Source organism: Electrona antarctica, assembly GCF_951216825.1.
Source record: "Electrona antarctica genome assembly, contig: scaffold_168, whole genome shotgun sequence".
NCBI classification, from domain to species: domain Eukaryota; kingdom Metazoa; phylum Chordata; class Actinopteri; order Myctophiformes; family Myctophidae; genus Electrona; species Electrona antarctica.
The window spans coordinates 251,043-269,939 of NW_027637616.1; the positions used below are offsets into that span (position 1 = coordinate 251,043).

Consider the following 18,897-nt stretch of genomic DNA (forward strand, 5'->3'; position numbering starts at 1 on the left):
GTCACTTGAACACGGACATTGCTGTTCCTTGGAGTGGCTCAAAAACTGTCTGGGGTGAAGAAACACACAACCCCGACTAGATGATAAGGTGACCCCAAAACATAAGAGCGTGACATAGACAGGCCTGTATGCCTTTAAACATCTGATTCACACACGCACGCACGCACGCACGCACGCACGCGCGCGCACACACACGCACGCACGCACACGCACGCACCCACGCACACACACACACACACACACACACACACACACGCACACAGTACACGCACACACACGCACGCTCCTGCGTCTCCCCCCCCGCCCCCCACCCCCACACCCCCGGCTTCTCGTCAGCCCGTGACGTCAGAGCGGAGCTGTCCTCTCGTATGTGGTGCTGAAACAAGATGGCTGAGGCTGCTATAGGAGGAGCGGAGCAGCACAGCTGTACTGATGACTGAATGAGGAAATGCAGACACACACAACCACACACACACACACACATACTACTACTAGCACCTCTGAGGACACGGAGAAACGTTACGATGCTGCTGTTAATACGGACGTGTTCTTCTCCTCGCCACGACTAGGCTGATATAGGGGATATATTTCGGGATCGAGGACTTTACCCTTTTTTCCCTTTTTTTTGTATTTACACGCGCGGGACCACAGCAAACACATCCCGGAGGAAGGCAGCGAGAGAGAGAGAGAGAGATAGAGAGATAGAGATAGAGAGGACACTGCACGCTACACTAACGGAGCACAGCAGACATGTCCTTGCTATGTGTGGGAGGTAAGAAAGGAAGATATTATAGCCTGGCTGGAATCACTATGCTGTCGATTAATGGACGCGTGTATTCACTTCATTGCATTGTGTATGAAATGAATGCAGTGTGCTATCTATCTATCTATCTATCTATCTATCTATCTATCTATCTATCTATCTATCTATCTATCTATCTATCTATCTATCTATCTATCTATCTATCTATCTATCTATCTATCTATCTATCTATCTATCTATCTATCTATCTATCTATCTATCTATGGCGCCTATCCTATGTGTGTGTATGGGGGGGGGAGGGAGTGTGTGCTATCCTCAGTTTAATGCTGAATAGCCAATACTAGTCTGCTACTACTACTGATAATAGTGACGGACGGTGGTTGTATTGCTGTGACACGCTGTCCTTCAGTTCACTATTTATAAATACTGTCCTCCGGTTCACTATTTATATATACTGTCCTCCGGTTCACTATTTATATATACTGTCCTTCAGTTCACTATTTATATATACTGTCCTCCGGTTCACTATTTATATATACTGTCCTTCAGTTCACTATTTATATATACTGTCCTTCAGTTCACTATTTCTAACTATATTTATAAATACTTGTATTCTGGTGGAATGTAACTATATTTATGGATACTTCATGTATTCATGGTGGAATGTAACTATATTTATGGATACTTCATGTATTCATGGTGGAATGTAACTATATTTATGGATACTTCGTGTGTGTGTGTGTGTGTGTGTGTGTGTGTGTGTGTGTGTGTGTGTGTGTGTGTGTGTGTGTGTGTGTGTGTGTGTGTGTGTGTGTGTGTGTGTGTGTGTGTGTGTGTGTGTGTGTGTGTGTGTGTGTGTGTGTGTGTGTGTGTGTGTGTACTAGACATATATCGTAACCTAGAAGAGAGAGAGAGGGTGCTTTCCTCGGTCGCCCACGATTTGTTGCGGCTGCCTCGTTGTGCGGACGGTGTCATCGTCGTGCGTGTTCATTCATGCGTAGGCAGCGGCTGGAGGAAGCCCCCCCCCCCCCCCCCCCTCCTCCCACAAGCAGCCTCCATGCCGCAGCCACGGCATGCATCAGTCGTGAGGGAATACTAGGTGTGTGTGCGTGCGTGCGTGCGTGCGTACGTGCGTGCGTGTGCGGGGGGGGATTGTTTGACATTTACGCGATGAGATGCGTCATCACCCCCCCCCCCCCCCCCCCCCCCCCCACCAACCCGCCCCCAAGCATGACCAGCAGTTGGTAATGCTTTTAAAGGAGCCCCAACAACCCCCCCACTCCCCCCAAGGTCTGCCCCCCCCCCCGCCCCCCACCCCCCCCCGCCGGCCATTGATGTCATTGGGACGTGAGCCGGATATCCATTCATTCATAAATGCAGCCATTCTGCCCTGGATCCTGATACTGAATGACTGTGATATGGACTGGCTGGCTGTGATACTGGCTGGCTGACTGGCTGACTGGCTGACTGGCTGACTGGCTGGCTGTGATACTGGCTGGCTGACTGGCTGGCTGTGATACTGGCTGGCTGACTGGCTGGCTGTGATACTGGCTGACTGACTGACTGGCTGGCTGGCTGACTGGCTGACTGGCTGACTGGCTGGCTGTGATACTGGCTGGCTGACTGGCTGGCTGTGATACTGGCTGACTGACTGACTGGCTGGCTGGCTGTGATACTGGCTGGCTGACTGGCTGGCTGTGATACTGGCTGACTGACTGACTGGCTGGCTGGCTGTGATACTGGCTGGCTGGCTGTGATACTGGCTGGCTGACTGGCTGGCTGTGATACTGGCTGACTGACTGACTGGCTGGCTGGCTGTGATACTGGCTGGCTGGCTGTGATACTGGCTGGCTGACTGGCTGGCTGTGATACTGGCTGACTGACTGGCTGACTGGCTGGCTGTGATACTGGCTGGCTGGCTGTGATACTGGCTGGCTGGCTGTGATACTGGCTGGCTGTGATACTGGCTGGCTGTGATACTGACTGGCTGTGATACTGGCTGGCTGTGATACTGACTGGCTGTGATACTGGCTGGCTGTGATACTGACTGGCTGTGATACTGGCTGGCTGTGATACTGGCTGGCTGGCTGTGATACTGGCTGGCTGGCTGGCTGGCTGTGATACTGGCTGGCTGGCTGTGATACTGGCTGGCTGGCTGGCTGTGATACTGGCTGGCTGTGATACTGGCTGGCTGTGATACTGGCTGGCTGGCTGTGATACTGGCTGGCTGGCTGGCTGTGATACTGGCTGGCTGTGATACTGGCTGGCTGTGATACTGGCTGGCTGGCTGTGATACTGGCTGGCTGTGATACTGGCTGGCTGTGATACTGGCTGGCTGTGATACTGGCTGGCTGTGATACTGGCTGGCTGGCTGTGATACTGGCTGGCTGTGATACTGGCTGGCTGTGATACTGGCTGGCTGTGATACTGGCTGACTGGCTGTGATACTGGCTGGCTGTGATACTGGCTGGCTGTGATACTGGCTGGCTGGCTGGCTGGCTGATATGTCCGTGGCCACATACATCTCATTCTGGGGGTCCTTGTGGCACAAAGATGCTTCAGAACTAGTGGTTTAGAACACATTGAGTAGAATCATCCTCAGGTCTTCAATGGGTTAACTTGTGTGGGCTGAGGGAGAGCGTAACGCCTGTGTCATCACTGGAGAGGACAGACAGACAGGCAGGCAGGCAGGCAGACAGACAGACAGACAGACAGGTTTGGTGTCCTTGGGACGGCGTGTGTCTCAGAACCATATCGTCCCATCCTTGGGACGGCACGTCTCTCAGAGCCGTATACAGCAGTCCCATCCCTGGGAGGGTGTTCCTCATCCTGGCTTATTTAGTATTCTGAGCGTTGCCGTTGTCTGGGATTGTCTGTGTGTGTGTGTGTGTGTGTGTGTGTGTGTGTGTGTGTGTGTGTGTGTGTGTGTGTGTGTGTGTGTGTGTGTGTGTGTGTGTGTGTGTGTGTGTGTGTGTGTGTGTGTGTGTGTGTTTGTTTTAGGAAAAAAATGAAACACAAATGTTCCCTTGTGTCCCGGTTCCTTCTAGTTCTTCAGTCAGTTTCCTCATGTGCAAATCAAGTACATGTTGAGTCAAGTACATTGTATGCATTGACTCAAGTACATTGTATGCATTGACTCAAGTACATTGCATGGTAAATGGTGCATTTATATAGCACCTTTATCCAAGGCACTTTTACAGAGGTTGTGCATTACATTTACCCATTCTTCACACACACATTCACACACCGATGCCGGAGGAAACCATGCAAGGCACCAACCTGCACATCGGGAGCAATTAGGGGTTCAGTGTCTTGCTCAAGGACACTTCGACACTAACTAAGGGGGAGCCTGGGTTCGAACAGGGAACCTTGCGATTCCCATCCAGTCACTCTACCCCTGCATGCACCTGGGCCACTGCATGCACCTGGGCCACTGCATGCACCTGGGCCACTGCATGGTAAATGGTAAATGGTAAATGGTGCATTTATATAGCGCCTTTATCCAAGGCGCTTTACAGAGATTGTGCATTACATTCACCCATTCATACACCGATGGCAGTGGAAACCATGCAAGGCACCAACTAGCACATCGGGAGCAATTAGGGGTTCAGTGTCTTGCTCAAGGACACTTCGACAGTAACTCTGGGGGAGCCCGGGTTCGAACTGGCAACCTTACGGTTACCATCCAGGCACTCTACCCCTGAGCCACCGCCGCATGCATTGCCTCAAGGGCAAGGACATTTTATTTATATAGCACATTCCAAACACGAGGCAATTCAGAGTGCTTCGATACATTGTATTAGTCGATGTCCCGATCACGTTGTTTGTTTTGCTCCGGTCACTGAGCTCTCATTGACTCCAGTATATTTCATATAGTGTCTGTTCGTGAGCTGGTCACTGAGCTCTCATTGACTCCAGTGTATTTTATATAGTGTCTGTTCGTGAGCTGGTCACTGAGCTCTCATTGACTCCAGTGTATTTTATATAGTGTCTGTTCGTGAGCTGGTCACTGAGCTCTCATTGACTCCAGTGTATTTGATAGTGTCTGTTCGTGAGCTGGTCACTGAGCTCTCATTGACTCCAGTGTATTTGATAGTGTCTGTTCGTGAGCTGGTCACTGAGCTCTAATTGACTCCAGTTATAGGCTTCCTCCTTGTATAAGCTTCCTCTTTGCACACATCAAGGTGTATGAAATGGAGGTAAGGTCACCGACGTAATTTTCGCCAGAGCCTTAGCTATAGACAGAGTTACGCAAACTGCGTTCACTTCATGGGGCTTCAGTCCAATGGAGGCTCTCCTACATAGACTTCTATTGGTCACTTCATGGGGCTTCAGTCCAATGGAGGCTCTCCTACATAGACTTCTATTGAGCATGGGGACAACAAATAGGGACAAGTCCTGGACCGGAAGTAGGCAGAAATGCATTGGACCCACTGGGCAACAGCCCGGCTTTAATGATCTTAAATCCCTTTATTTTAGATTGTTTTGTAGTAATCATTAAAGAGCCTTTAGTTGTTGCTGTACAATACTTTAAAACAGTTGTCATGTTGCACACATGCTTAAAATGGCTCTTTTTGCGCCGCCCTCGTTGAAAACAATGTATTTCCAACTCCAGCTTGTCTCAGTTCAGGCTGCATGAACAGCGCTCCGAGCGCTGAGGTTTCTGCCCCCTCAATGTCACAACTCTGCTATTAGATGGCTCTGATTTTCGCTATCACGCAATTCCAGACGGCAGATTTGTCGCACCATGGGACCCAAACTACACCCGGAAGTTCGGCAGAATGCACTGGAGTCAATGAGAGCTCAGTGACCAGCTCATGAACAGACACTATTTCTGAATGACTGAGATCTTTTGTAAAGTAATCGCTTCTGGAAAATTAACAAGACATGTAACACTAAACACATTATTGTCTGATGTGTACACTGTGTAATTTTATAGAGGTATCTAAAGAGCAAAAAGTACGTTTCTGAACGTGCCAAGTATCGCGAGACTGTCCATCGTTTCCTGTCTGGCAGCCAAATCTCGCGATACCCCCGGAACAGAAACGATACCTGCTGCTGTTTAAATCCTCAAATAAAATGATGTACTAGTGCACTCTGTGCACATCGAAAAGCAAGTGATTAGAAAACTGTGATAATTATGTATTTTATATTCCTGAACCGATTATATGACACATGGTCTCAATGGTTCATGAATAATGTTTGTTATGAGCTGGTCCAGCCGGCTCCATTCACTGCTTTGTATTCATGTAACTTCAGGTGTGAAAGTGGCTTTCAGTTCTTGCAGGAGCTCCCAGAAATTAGCGTCTGCGACGCCTCCCGGCCGCAGAGTGGCGCGGCCCAGTGGCGTTTCCAGGAATTACATTTTGGGCAGGCAAGAATTACATTTTGGACAGGCAAGATGTGTTCATTTTCGTCTCCCCGCGCACAATCGTAGCACTAAAGGTTTCCAAAGAGATATACCTGCCAGACGAGTAGGATACAAAGAGATATACCTGCCAGACGAGTAGGATACAAAGAGATATACCTGCCAGACAGTAGGATACAAAGAGATAGACCTGCCAGACAGTAGGATACAAAGAGATAGACCTGCCAGACAGTAGGATACAAAGAGATATACCTGCCAGACGAGTAGGATACAAAGAGATATACCTGCCAGACAGTAGGATACAAAGAGATAGACCTGCCAGACAGTAGGATACAAAGAGATATACCTGCCAGACGAGTAGGATACAAAGAGATATACCTGCCAGACAGTAGGATACAAAGAGATATACCTGCCAGACGAGTAGGATACAAAGAGATATACCTGCCAGACAGTAGGATACAAAGAGATATACCTGCCAGACGAGTAGGATACAAAGAGATATACCTGCCAGACAGTAGGATACAGAGATATCCCTGCCAGACAGTAGGATACAAAGAGATATACCTGCCAGACAGTAGGATACAAAGAGATATACCTGCCAGACAGTAGGATACAAAGAGATATACCTGCCAGACAGTAGGATACAAAGATATACCTGCCAGACAGTAGGATACAAAGATATACCTGCCAGACAGTAGGATACAAAGAGATATACCTGCCAGACAGTAGGATACAAAGAGATATACCTGCCAGACGAGTAGGATACAAAGAGATATACCTGCCAGACAGTAGGATACAAAGGCTGAAAGGCTTGCATTTACATTCCAATGGGCGATTGAGGGTCGCGCTCTACCGCGATGGCCAATCAGCTGTCCACTAATAGTTCTCATGTCTTGTTTTTGTCTTTTTTTCTCATTGTATGGATTTTTTTGGGGGGTTCGAACCCCCCCAATACCACTTAAAAAAACCTGCATTTTCGCACAGTATACTATAACCTATAAACACGATACAAAAACAACAGGTCTTACAAATCATTAGTCCAAATGTCTCTCACAATGTCTTCCCCATCAAAGCAAGTTGAATTAAATTAAAATAAGCACACATTGGACAGCTTTTCACTGTTTGTTTTTACTTACAATAAATTACTGTTTTTGGAAACCAAAAGATGTTGAGAATGGAGCAGAACATACTGTAGTACATTCTTTGGGGGACCTTGACTGATTTATAGTAGGCCTACAATCTTTTGGATTGCAGTGACCCCACATTGTTTCTTCGGGAACAATATTTCTAGTTATTTATATTAATAATAATAATAATAATTATTATTATTATTACACCCTGTGCTTGCTACTGGATCTGCTCCTGCTGTCAGTTCTTTTTGCAGGGTCTCTGCTGTCTTATTATCCAGGCTAGGTCTCTGCCTCCTCCTCCTCCATCTGTCTCACTGTCTTATTATCCAGGCTAGGTCTCTGCCTCCTCCTCCTCCATCTGTCTCACTGTCTTATTATCCAGGCTAGGTCTCTGCCTCCTCCCCATCTGTCTCACTGTCTTATTATCCAGGGTAGGTCTCTGCCTCCTCCATCTGTCTCACTGTCTTATTATCCAGGCTAGGTCTCTGCCTCCTCCATCTGTCTCACTGTCTTATTATCCAGGCTAGGTCTCTGCCTCCTCCATCTGTCTCACTGTCTTATTATCCAGGCTAGGTCTCTGCCTCCTCCATCTGTCTCACTGTCTTATTATCCAGGCTAGGTCTCTGCCTCCTCCATCTGTCTCACTGTCTTATTATCCAGGCTAGGTCTCTGCCTCCTCCATCTGTCTCACTGTCTTATTATCCAGGCTAGGTCTCTGCCTCCTCCATCTGTCTCACTGTCTTATTATCCAGGCTAGGTCTCTGCCTCCTCCATCTGTCTCACTGTCTTATTATCCAGGCTAGGTCTCTGCCTCCTCCTCCATCTGTCTCACTGTCTTATTATCCAGGCTAGGTCTCTGCCTCCTCCATCTGTCTCACTGTCTTATTATCCAGGCTAGGTCTCTGCCTCCTCCTCCATCTGTCTCACTGTCTTATTATCCAGCCTAGGTCTCTGCCTCCTCCATCTGTCTCACTGTCTTATTATCCAGGCTAGGTCTCTGCCTCCTCCATCTGTCTCACTGTCTTATTATCCAGGCTAGGTCTCTGCCTCCTCCCCATCTGTCTCACTGTCTTAATATCCAGGCTAGGTCTCTGCCTCCTCCTCCATCTGTCTCACTGTCTTATTATCCAGGCTAGGTCTCTGCCTCCTCCATCTGTCTCACTGTCTTATTATGCAGGCTAGGTATCTGCCTGCTCCCCATCTGTCTCACTGTCTTATTATCCAGGCTAGGTCTCTGCCTCCTCCTCCATCTGTCCCACTGTCTTATTATCCAGGCTAGGTCTCTGCCTCCTCCTCCATCTGTCTCACTGTCTTATTATCCAGGCTAGGTCTCTGCCTCCTCCTCCATCTGTCCCACTGTCTTATTATCCAGGCTAGGTCTCTGCCTCCTCCTCCATCTGTCTCACTGTCTTATTATCCAGCCTAGGTCTCTGCCTCCTCCATCTGTCTCACTGTCTTATTATCCAGGCTAGGTCTCTGCCTCCTCCATCTGTCTCACTGTCTTATTATCCAGGCTAGGTCTCTGCCTCCTCCCCATCTGTCTCACTGTCTTAATATCCAGGCTAGGTCTCTGCCTCCTCCCCATCTGTCTCACTGTCTTATTATCCAGGCTAGGTCTCTGCCTCCTCCCCATCTGTCTCACTGTCTTATTATCCAGGCTAGGTCTCTGCCTCCTCCCCATCTGTCTCACTGTCTTATTATCCAGGCTAGGTCTCTGCCTCCTCCATCTGTCTCACTGTCTTATTATGCAGGCTAGGTATCTGCCTCCTCCTCCATCTGTCCCACTGTCTTATTATCCAGGCTAGGTCTCTGCCTCCTCCTCCATCTGTCTCACTGTCTTATTATCCAGGCTAGGTCTCTGCCTCCTCCTCCATCTGTCCCACTGTCTTATTATCCAGGCTAGGTCTCTGCCTCCTCCTCCATCTGTCTCACTGTCTTATTATCCAGCCTAGGTCTCTGCCTCCTCCATCTGTCTCACTGTCTTATTATCCAGGCTAGGTCTCTGCCTCCTCCATCTGTCTCACCGTCTTATTATCCAGGCTAGGTCTCTGCCTCCTCCATCTGTCCCACTGTCTTATTATCCAGGCTAGGTCTCTGCCTCCTCCATCTGTCTCACTCTGCAGTCTCAAGCAACTCTATGGTCTCAATTTGCTCTGTATCTTCATCCCCTGGCATTGTTTTTCTAACTTTTTCTTTATACATTATCAGCTTAACTCTATCTTTTCTCTTAAACAGTTGAGCTATTGTTCGTTGCGTTGCCATTATGCTTAAATTATTAGTTTAATCGCATTCTTCTGAGTGGCTTCTCATTCAACAAAAGTTGCCGGTTTAGTTTCCTGTGTTTTTTTTATTTTTTTCGTTCTGAACCAATCCGAACTAAGTATTTCGCAGCCAACCCGAAACTGTTTTGAACGTTGGTGGAATTTAATTAGTCGTAGAGCCCGCCTACTATATCCGGTCATATGCACGCATATGTTAGAGAGATGAACGTACATTTCCGTATCCGCTCTATACCGGATTTTCAACCTGCAAAGTAAACTGGTACTCCCTCCCTGCACCTCGACGCATATCATGCGATCCGAAGGGAGAGAAACACTTCTCTCTCCAGTCCGTGCGTATGGTGCGGTGGTGGATTAATAACAACGGATCGCATCGCTGACTGACATAAACACACCGTTACAATTCAGAAGCACTTCATTAAGAAAACTCAACTAATAACACTTGTGTGTGTTAATCTGCCCGATTCTGACGTGTGTATAATTGGACATGCGTTTGTGGGCACAGTGGCATGTTATTTAATATAGCATTTTGATAGCTCCGGTGCGTTCCGTGGGCGTCAGGTCTTACCGGGTCGGAGCTCCGGACCGTCCCGGCCCACTCTCACCCCTGTGTAACTTCCGGTGTGAGTTTGGCTCCCATGAAAGTGTCATGGCCCAGTAACGTGACCATGACACTTCCTTCTCTAAGCTTCCTTGGCATACATCTAGGACAAATAAAGAGGATAGGGCACGGAGGTGCGGCCCGGTCTCCTGCGGGAGGTTTGCACATGCTCAGTGTAAACAGGAACTGCGATGATGGAGTGTTCCAGCAGAGGTGCTAGATGGAAAGCTCATAACTTGTGATGTAAATAATGAGATCCAGAACAGTTGAGAATTAAACAGCTTCCCTTTTCAAATGTTTTATATCATCCACAGCACTTGAATGAACAGTATCCATGTTCCTTTGTCATTTCACAAAAATAAAAGTTTGACTAATTAAAGAACATGGACAATCCACAAAAGAAAATATACAAAAACATTAATATTTAGTAAATGTACTTGTCCTTTATCTTTCAGTCTGTTATACACAACATTTTTTCCACAGTTATGAAATTGATATACTTTTTAAAATAAAAATAAAATCAACTTTGTACTATTCTCTTTTTTTGATATCCTTTTTATTATTTCAGTTCAGGGTCAGCAACTCTCATGGACCTCTAGCACCTCTGCTGGAACACTCCATCATCGCACTTCCTGTTTACACTGAGCATGTGCAAACCTCCCGCAGGAGCCCTGGCCGCACCTCCGTGCTCTATCCTCTTTATTTGTCCTAGGCATACATGAGGAAGTAAACTACACATCCCATAATGCTCCCAGAAGAATGTCCTCGGTGGACCCAGTCGTCATAGCAACGGCCAGATGAGGGGAACGTTGCCAGATTCATCCAGTCAGCAAGAAAGACGTTAATTTCTTTCATCATTCGCTCTCTCTCTCTCTCTCTCTCTCTCTCTCTCTCTCTCTCTCTCTCTCTCTCTCTCTCTGTCTCTCTCTGTCTCTCTGTCTCTCTCTCTCTCTCTCTCTCTCTCTCTCTCCCTCTGTCTCTCACACACGCACGCACGCACGCACACATGCACTTTTGTTCAGAACGTGAACAAATGTGCCTTATTTATACTCTGAGGCTGTGATGCTCCATTCTGTAAATATACTGTAAACAGCCAATCTATAAACTGCTGCAACGCCTCGTCCCATATTTCCAGAGCAAGGCTAGAAACTCCCTCTGAGACATTACACCTCCCTATGACACTGGTTCTCAACCAGTGGTCCGGGGACCACCGGTGGTCCTTGAGGGGGTTCCAGGTGGTCCCTGCAGCTAAATGATGGAGGAGATTTGTTAACCAAATGGACCCTTATAGACCTTTAACTCTTGAGAGTTGCTTAACCCTATAGAACACTAAACACAGGTGATTTTCACCCAGACAATTATATTTTTTTGTTTTTTTCATAATATTGCTGATGTCTGAGGGGGGGCGGGGCTTTCATGATGCTCAGTGACATCATAATGTTGCTGATGTCAGAGGTGGGCGGGTCTTTCAGTACCTTCATGATGTTCAGAGACATCATAATGTTGCTGATGTCTGAGGTGGGCGGGTCTTTCAGTACCTTCATGATGCTCAGTGACATCATAATGTTGCTGATGATGTCAGAGGTGGGCGGGTCTTTCAGTACCTTCATGATGCTCAGTGACATCATAATGTTGCTGATGTCTGAGGTGGGCGGGTCTTTCAGTACCTTCATGATGCTCAGTGACATCATAATGTTGCAGATGTCTGAGGTGGGCGGGTCTTTCAGTACCTTCATGATGCTCAGTGACATCATAATGTTGCTGATGTCAGAGGTGGGCGGGTCTTTCAGTACCTTCATGATGCTCAGTGACATCATAATGTTGCTGATGTCTGAGGTGGGCGGGTCTTTCAGTACCTCATGATGCTCAGTGACATCATAATGTTGCTGATGTCTGAGGTGGGCGGGTCTTTCAGTACCTTCATGATGCTCAGTGACATCATAATGATGTCTGAGGTGGGCGGGTCTTTCAGTACCTTCATGATGCTCAGTGACATCATAATGTTGCTGATGTCTGAGGTGGGCGGGTCTTTCAGTACCTTCATGATGCTCAGTGACATCATAATGTTCCTGATGTCTGAGGTGGGCGGGTCTTTCAGTACCTTCATGATGCTCAGTGACATCATAATGTTGCTGATGTCTGAGGTGGGCGGGTCTTTCAGTACCTTCATGATGCTCAGTGACATCATAATGTTCCTGATGTCTGAGGTGGGCGGGTCTTTCAGTACCTTCATGATGCTCAGTGACATCATAATGTTCCTGATGTCTGAGGTGGGCGGGTCTTTCAGTACCTTCATGATGCTCAGTGACATAATGATGTCTGAGGTGGGCGGGTCTTTCAGTACCTTCATGATGCTCAGTGACATCATAATGTTTTTGAATTTCAAAAACGAAGCGAAAACAAAAAGTATTGAGTATGTTGTGTACTTGGTTACTTTCCACCATGGAGTGCTGCCACTACACCCACCATCCCCCCCCCCCCCACACACACACACACACACACACACACACACACACACACACACACACACAGGCACACACACACACACACACACACAGGCACACACTGTGCCAACATGCCTGCTGCACCCACCGCATGCCACAGGAAACACTAATCCCGGAGCTGCAAAACAACCTGCAATGTGTTGTGTTTCTACGGTTGGATCAGTGGTCGTCTCATTTACATGTTCCATAATCTCTGAATGCTATATAGAGTCTGGAACTACACCTCCTGAATGCTATATAGAGTCTGGAACTACAGCTCCTGAATGCTATATAGAGTCTGGAACTACACCTCCTGAATGCTATATAGAGTCTGGAACTACACCTCCTGAATGCTATATAGAGTCTGGAACTACAGCTCCTGAATGCTATATAGAGTCTGGAACTACAGCTCCTGAATGCTATATAGAGTCTGGAACTACACCTCCTGAATGCTATATAGAGTCTGGAACTACAGCTCCTGAATGCTATATAGAGTCTGGAACTACACCTCCTGAATGCTATATAGAGTCTGGAACTACACCTCCTGAATGCTATATAGAGTCTGGAACTACACCTCCTGAATGCTATATAGAGTCTGGAACTACAGCTCCTGAATGCTATATAGAGTCTGGAACTACACCTCCTGAATGCTATATAGAGTCTGGAACTACAGCTCCTGAATGCTATATAGAGTCTGGAACTACACCTCCTGAATGCTATATAGAGTCTGGAACTACACCTCCTGAATGCTATATAGAGTCTGGAACTACAGCTCCTGAATGCTATATAGAGTCTGGAACTACAGCTCCTGAATGCTATATAGAGTCTGGAACTACAGCTCCTGAATGCTATATAGAGTCTGGAACTACAGCTCCTGAATGCTATATAGAGTCTGCAACGACAGCTCCTGAATGCTATAGAGCGTCGCAGTCCCGCCCCCTACAATGGCCCAGGAAATGATTCTCCGTTAATTTTCCTCAGACATTTCAGAAAGTATTTATTTAAAGACGTTTACGCCGCGGACAAAGCCAACTCGAGTCGTGACAAATCATGACAACATTTTTTGGGCCGAACAAATAATTAGAAAGAAGAAAACAATGGCAGGTTACAACACTTTTTTTTTTTTTTCTTCTTTGTAATTATTTGTTTGGTCCAAAATATTGTTTGTGTTGTCATGAGTTGTCACGACTCGAGTTGGCTTTGTCCGCGGCGTAACCGTCTTTATATAAATACTTTTTGAAATGTCTATGAGAAAAATGCATTGGGTTTCATTTCCTGGGCCATGGTAGGGGGCGGGACTGCGACGCTCTATATAGAGTCTGGAACTACACCTCCTGAATGCTATATAGAGTCTGGAACTACACCTCCCGAAATCCGAGTAAGGAAGCTGCCATTTACGTTCACGAAAATATATTTTAAATTATCTTTAGAGCTATTTTGTTATATTTCCCTTGCTGCTATATGCATAGATGATTTCTATTTATATTAGGATAAATGTGCGCGACTGTGAAGACGAAACGGAAGTGGGGAGGAGGCTTCACTTCCGCTCTATATTTGACTCATGATCAGAGCTTCCGTTGCTCCAGACATGTACGACGGAAGCATTTATACTTTACTCATGATCAGAGCTTCCGTTGCTCCAGACTGTATGATGGAAGCATTTATACTTTACTCATGATCAGAGCTTCCGTTGCTCCAGACTGTATGACGGAAGCATTTATATTTTACTCATGATCAGAGCTTCCGTTGCTCCAGACTGTACGACGGAAGCATTTATACTTTACTCATGATCAGAGCTTCCGTTGCTCCAGACTGTATGATGGAAGCATTTATACTTTACTCATGATCAGAGCTTCCGTTGCTCCAGACTGTACGACGGAAGCATTTATACTTTACTCATGATCCGAGCTTCCGTTGCTCCAGACTGTATGACGGAAGCATTTATACTTTACTCATGATCAGAGCTTCCGTTGCTCCAGACTGTATGACGGAAGCATTTATACTTTACTCATGATCAGAGCTTCCGTTGCTCCAGACTGTATGACGGAAGCATTTATACTTTACTCATGATCAGAGCTTCCGTTGCTCCAGACTGTATGACGGAAGCATTTATATTTTACTCATGATCAGAGCTTCCGTTGCTCCAGACTGTATGACGGAAGCATTTATACTTTACTCATGATCAGAGCTTCCGTTGCTCCAGACTGTATGACGGAAGCATTTATATTTTACTCATGATCAGAGCTTCCGTTGCTCCAGACTGTACGACGGAAGCATTTATACTTTACTCATGATCAGAGCTTCCGTTGCTCCAGACTGTACGACGGAAAAATTTATACTTTACTCATGATCCGAGCTTCCGTTGCTCCAGACTGTATGACGGAAGCATTTATATTTTACTCATGATAGAGCTTCCGTTGCTCCAGACTGTATGACGGAAGCATTTATACTTTACTCATGATCAGAGCTTCTGTTGCTCCAGACTGTATGACGGAAGCATTTATATTTTACTCATGATCAGAGCTTCCGTTGCTCCAGACTGTATGACGGAAGCATTTATACTTTACTCATGATCAGAGCTTCCGTTGCTCCAGACTGTACGACGGAAGCATTTATACTTTACTCATGATCAGAGCTTCCGTTGCTCCAGACTGTACGACGGAAGCATTTATACTTTACTCATGATCAGAGCTTCCGTTGCTCCAGACTGTACGACGGAAGCATTTATACTTTACTCATGATCAGAGCTTCCGTTGCTCCAGACTGTACGACGGAAGCATTTATACCCTGGACCCCACTTTGGGAACTACTGCACTACACACTGTAGTCTGTACTGTACTGATGCCATGTATGCATGTAAATATCATAAGATCTTAGTCGACTAAGTCTACAGTTGATTTAGTTGACTAAAATGTATTTTGGCGGGCCTTGATGCCGTCGTAATGGCTGTTTTTACCGATCTACAAGCTTGTAGATCGGCTATTTTCAGCATGCAACCAAGTATAAAATGACTCATAGTGGATCTCTTGTCCATGACTATTCCTAACATTTTTGTCTAGTTTTAATTTGTTGACACAATTGTCAGTATATTTAGTCTCAGTTTTAGTCATCATAGCTTAGTTTTCATTTAGTTTCCATGTAGTTTTCGTCAGTGATAAAAGTACGTAGTCGACGGACATTTTTCGCCTTAGTCTTATAGGGGTCATATATTCTCAACCTGTGGGTCGCGACCCCTCGGCCAAAAATAAACGTTGAGAACCCCTGCTCTACACCAGGAGTTCTTAACGTTCTTTGGCCTGCAGGGACCCCCGGAAATGCTTTGGCCATGTCTCGCGACCCCCGCCCCGCTCCCGACCCCCAAAATAACCTTAAAGGACCACTTCACCACTTTTCAAATTCTCTTCCTATAATTGGTCCTAACTAATGGTCATGATAAAATACAATTTTTTCCTACTCAGTCTGTGTCTCATAAGATGGCTGTGGGCAGTTCAGAAATCCGTCCACCAGTGACATCATCGATGGTGAATCCAAGCTAATAGAAACGGCAGGCTTTCTTTTCCTGAAAAGTTGCAATGCAAAAGTTGAAGCCATCGTTCTCACGATAATACAAATCTAAATATATTTTAAAACAAATCTTGTTTAAAGAAAATCTGCCTAATGATGATGTCACTGGTGGACGGGTGTCCGAACTGCCCAAAGCCCTCCTATGAGACACAGACTGAGTAGGAAAAAATGGTGGTGTTTTATCATGAACATTAGTGAGGACCAATTATATGAAGAGATGTTGAAAAGTGGTGAAGTGGTCCTTTAATAATAGAGAAAATGTATCATAAATTAATACTGAAACCAGATATAATAATTAAGGAAAGTGTATGCATGCACTGTGTGTACTATGTAAACTCCCTCTCCCAGCCATTCAGTTGCAAAAAAAAATAAAATAAAATATATATATTTTTAAATCATTGGGGACCCCCCTAGGGGTCGCGACCCACGGGTTGAGAACCCCTGCGCTATACTGATGCCAGGACATGACGGGATGTCACGAGACAGATGGCGCTTCTGTGACAGTGTGTGACTTTGTCCTCTCTCTTCTCTCTCCTCTCTCCTCTCTCTCCTCTCTCTCTCCTCTCTCTCTCTCTGTCTCTCTCTCTCTCTGTCTCTCCCTCTCTCTCTCTCTCTCTCTCTCTCTCTCTCTCTCTCTCTCTCTCTCTCTCTCTCTCTCTGTCTCTCTCTCTCTCTGTCTCTCCCTCTCTCTCCCTCTCCCCCTCTCTCTTCTCTCTTCTCTCTCCTCTCTCCCTCTCCCTCTCCCTCTCCCTCTCCCTCTCCCTCTCCCTCTCCCTCTCCCTCTCTCTCTCTCTCCTCTCTCCTCTCTCTCTCTCTCTCTCTCTCTCTCCTCTCTCCTCTCTCCCTCTCTGTCTCTGTCTCTCTCTCTCTCCCCCTCTCTCTCTCTCTCTCTCTCTCTCTCTCTCTCTCTCTCTCTCTCTCTCTCCACAGTGAAGAAAGCCAAGCTGGACGGACCTCAAGGTGAGCCCTGAGGAGCCTGCATGGCTGCACACAGATGATATGGCTATAAATGCATGCATGTAATCTAAATGTATAGTTAAGTTACATTGGTTCATAGTGCTTCGCTGTACTCCTGCTCATTGGTTCATAGTGCTTGGCTATACTCCTGCTCATTGGTTCATAGTGCTTGGCTATACTCCTGCTCATTGGTTCATAGTGCTTCGCTGTACTCCTGCTCAAATGTGAATCAAAACTTTCCTCCACAAGCACATTGAGATCAGAATTCTCACACCATTCCCTTTTTTTTCCATCAAAATGTTTGTCTTTAGTCTTAATGTAGTTGCTTATCCCATTCTGGGTGGGAATTAACCCCTTTTGGTGTTTTAACTAAGCATTATGTTATACTTTAGCTATTGACAAATAGCAGATCTACAAGCTCATAGCGCGCCACCGACTGGCGCGCTTTGAGCTTGTAGGTCTGCTATTTTTTCGTTAAAATGTGCCTCAAATCTTTCAGGAAATTGTCATGATTTAGAAAACATTTTTTTTTAATTTCGACTGAATGGGTTAACATTCAACGTGGCACCTGGAGCCAATTGGCTCCAGGTGGTTTATGAAACACCATTAATATAGTGGTTGCAACTGTATTCATTGATTGCCCGAGTCCCGTGGTGGGAGTTCTGCTCTGGTTTTGGTCAATATTAAGTAGTTCTGGTCATTTTGTGGGGGGCACAGGGGGCCAAGCAGTAAAAGTAAATGAATCCACAAAACTAACATCATTTGTATTGTTGACCTATTTCTAAAATATTACTGCAACTTTCGTTCATTTTTTGACCACTCTATCACGGAACTATGTTTTTTGTGACCCAGAACTCCCACCACGGGACTCGGGCAATCAATTAATAGGTCCACAGTTGCAACCACTATATTAATGGGAAGTATTTCATAAACCATCTGAACTATCCCTTTAAACAGACAAGATCAAAGTGTGAATTTAATTGGACAGCCAATTAGTGCTGCACCATTCTGGCTCAAATACATTTAGAAATGAGATCTCATAGGTGTCTGAATCTAGATCGCGATCGTATACACTATGCATACATCTTTACTAGATCGTATACACTATGCATACATCTTTACTAGATCGTATATATACACTATGCATACATCTTTACTAGATCGTATATATACACTATGCATACATCTTTACTAGATCGTATACACTATGCATACATCTTTACTAGATCGTATACACTATGCATACATCTGTTACGTCTAAAAATGATATATCCTTTCATAAAAGATTGAAAAACGGTACAGAGAAAATGGTACGTGTCAAAGGTCACGAGCCTGATTCAAACCCACCACAATGTCACAATGACCCACGCACCTATACGCTCTAAATAGCAAAACATAGCGATCTAGAAGCTGCACAATGCATCACATCGAGGCATGTTGTGAGCTTATAGATCGGCTCTTTTATTAGCTATATTTTACCAATTGTAAATTCATTTAAAATAATTATAATAAATTGTTTGAACTAATGTCTCTCTCTCTCTCTGTCTCTCTGTCTCTCTGTCTCTCTCTATCTCTCTCTCTCTCTCTCACAGAGAAGTTCAACACATATGTGACCCTCAAAGTGCAGAATGTGAAGAGCACGACCATTGCCGTGCGAGGCAACCTGCCCAGCTGGGAGCAGGACTTCATGTTGTGAGTCACTGTTCTCCTCTCTCTCTCTCTCTCTCTCTCTCTCTCTCTCTCTCTCTCTCT

The 18,897-nt window shown here is 45.9% G+C and overlaps 1 protein-coding gene across 1 annotated transcript in view; it reads left to right on the forward strand.

Annotated features, from left to right (window-relative positions):
• Nucleotides 1-513: 513 nt before the first annotated feature.
• Nucleotides 514-18,897, forward strand: part of LOC306918765 (protein unc-13 homolog A-like) — a gene marked incomplete at its 3' end in the record, with an annotated part of 39,436 nt that continues 21,052 nt past the window's right edge. Inside the window, exons 1-3 of the mRNA XM_079531629.1 lie at nucleotides 514-772; nucleotides 17,119-17,148; nucleotides 18,738-18,837. Of these exons, the coding sequence (XP_079387755.1) occupies nucleotides 751-772; nucleotides 17,119-17,148; nucleotides 18,738-18,837 (152 nt within the window). The remainder of the gene's footprint in view (nucleotides 773-17,118; nucleotides 17,149-18,737; nucleotides 18,838-18,897) is intronic.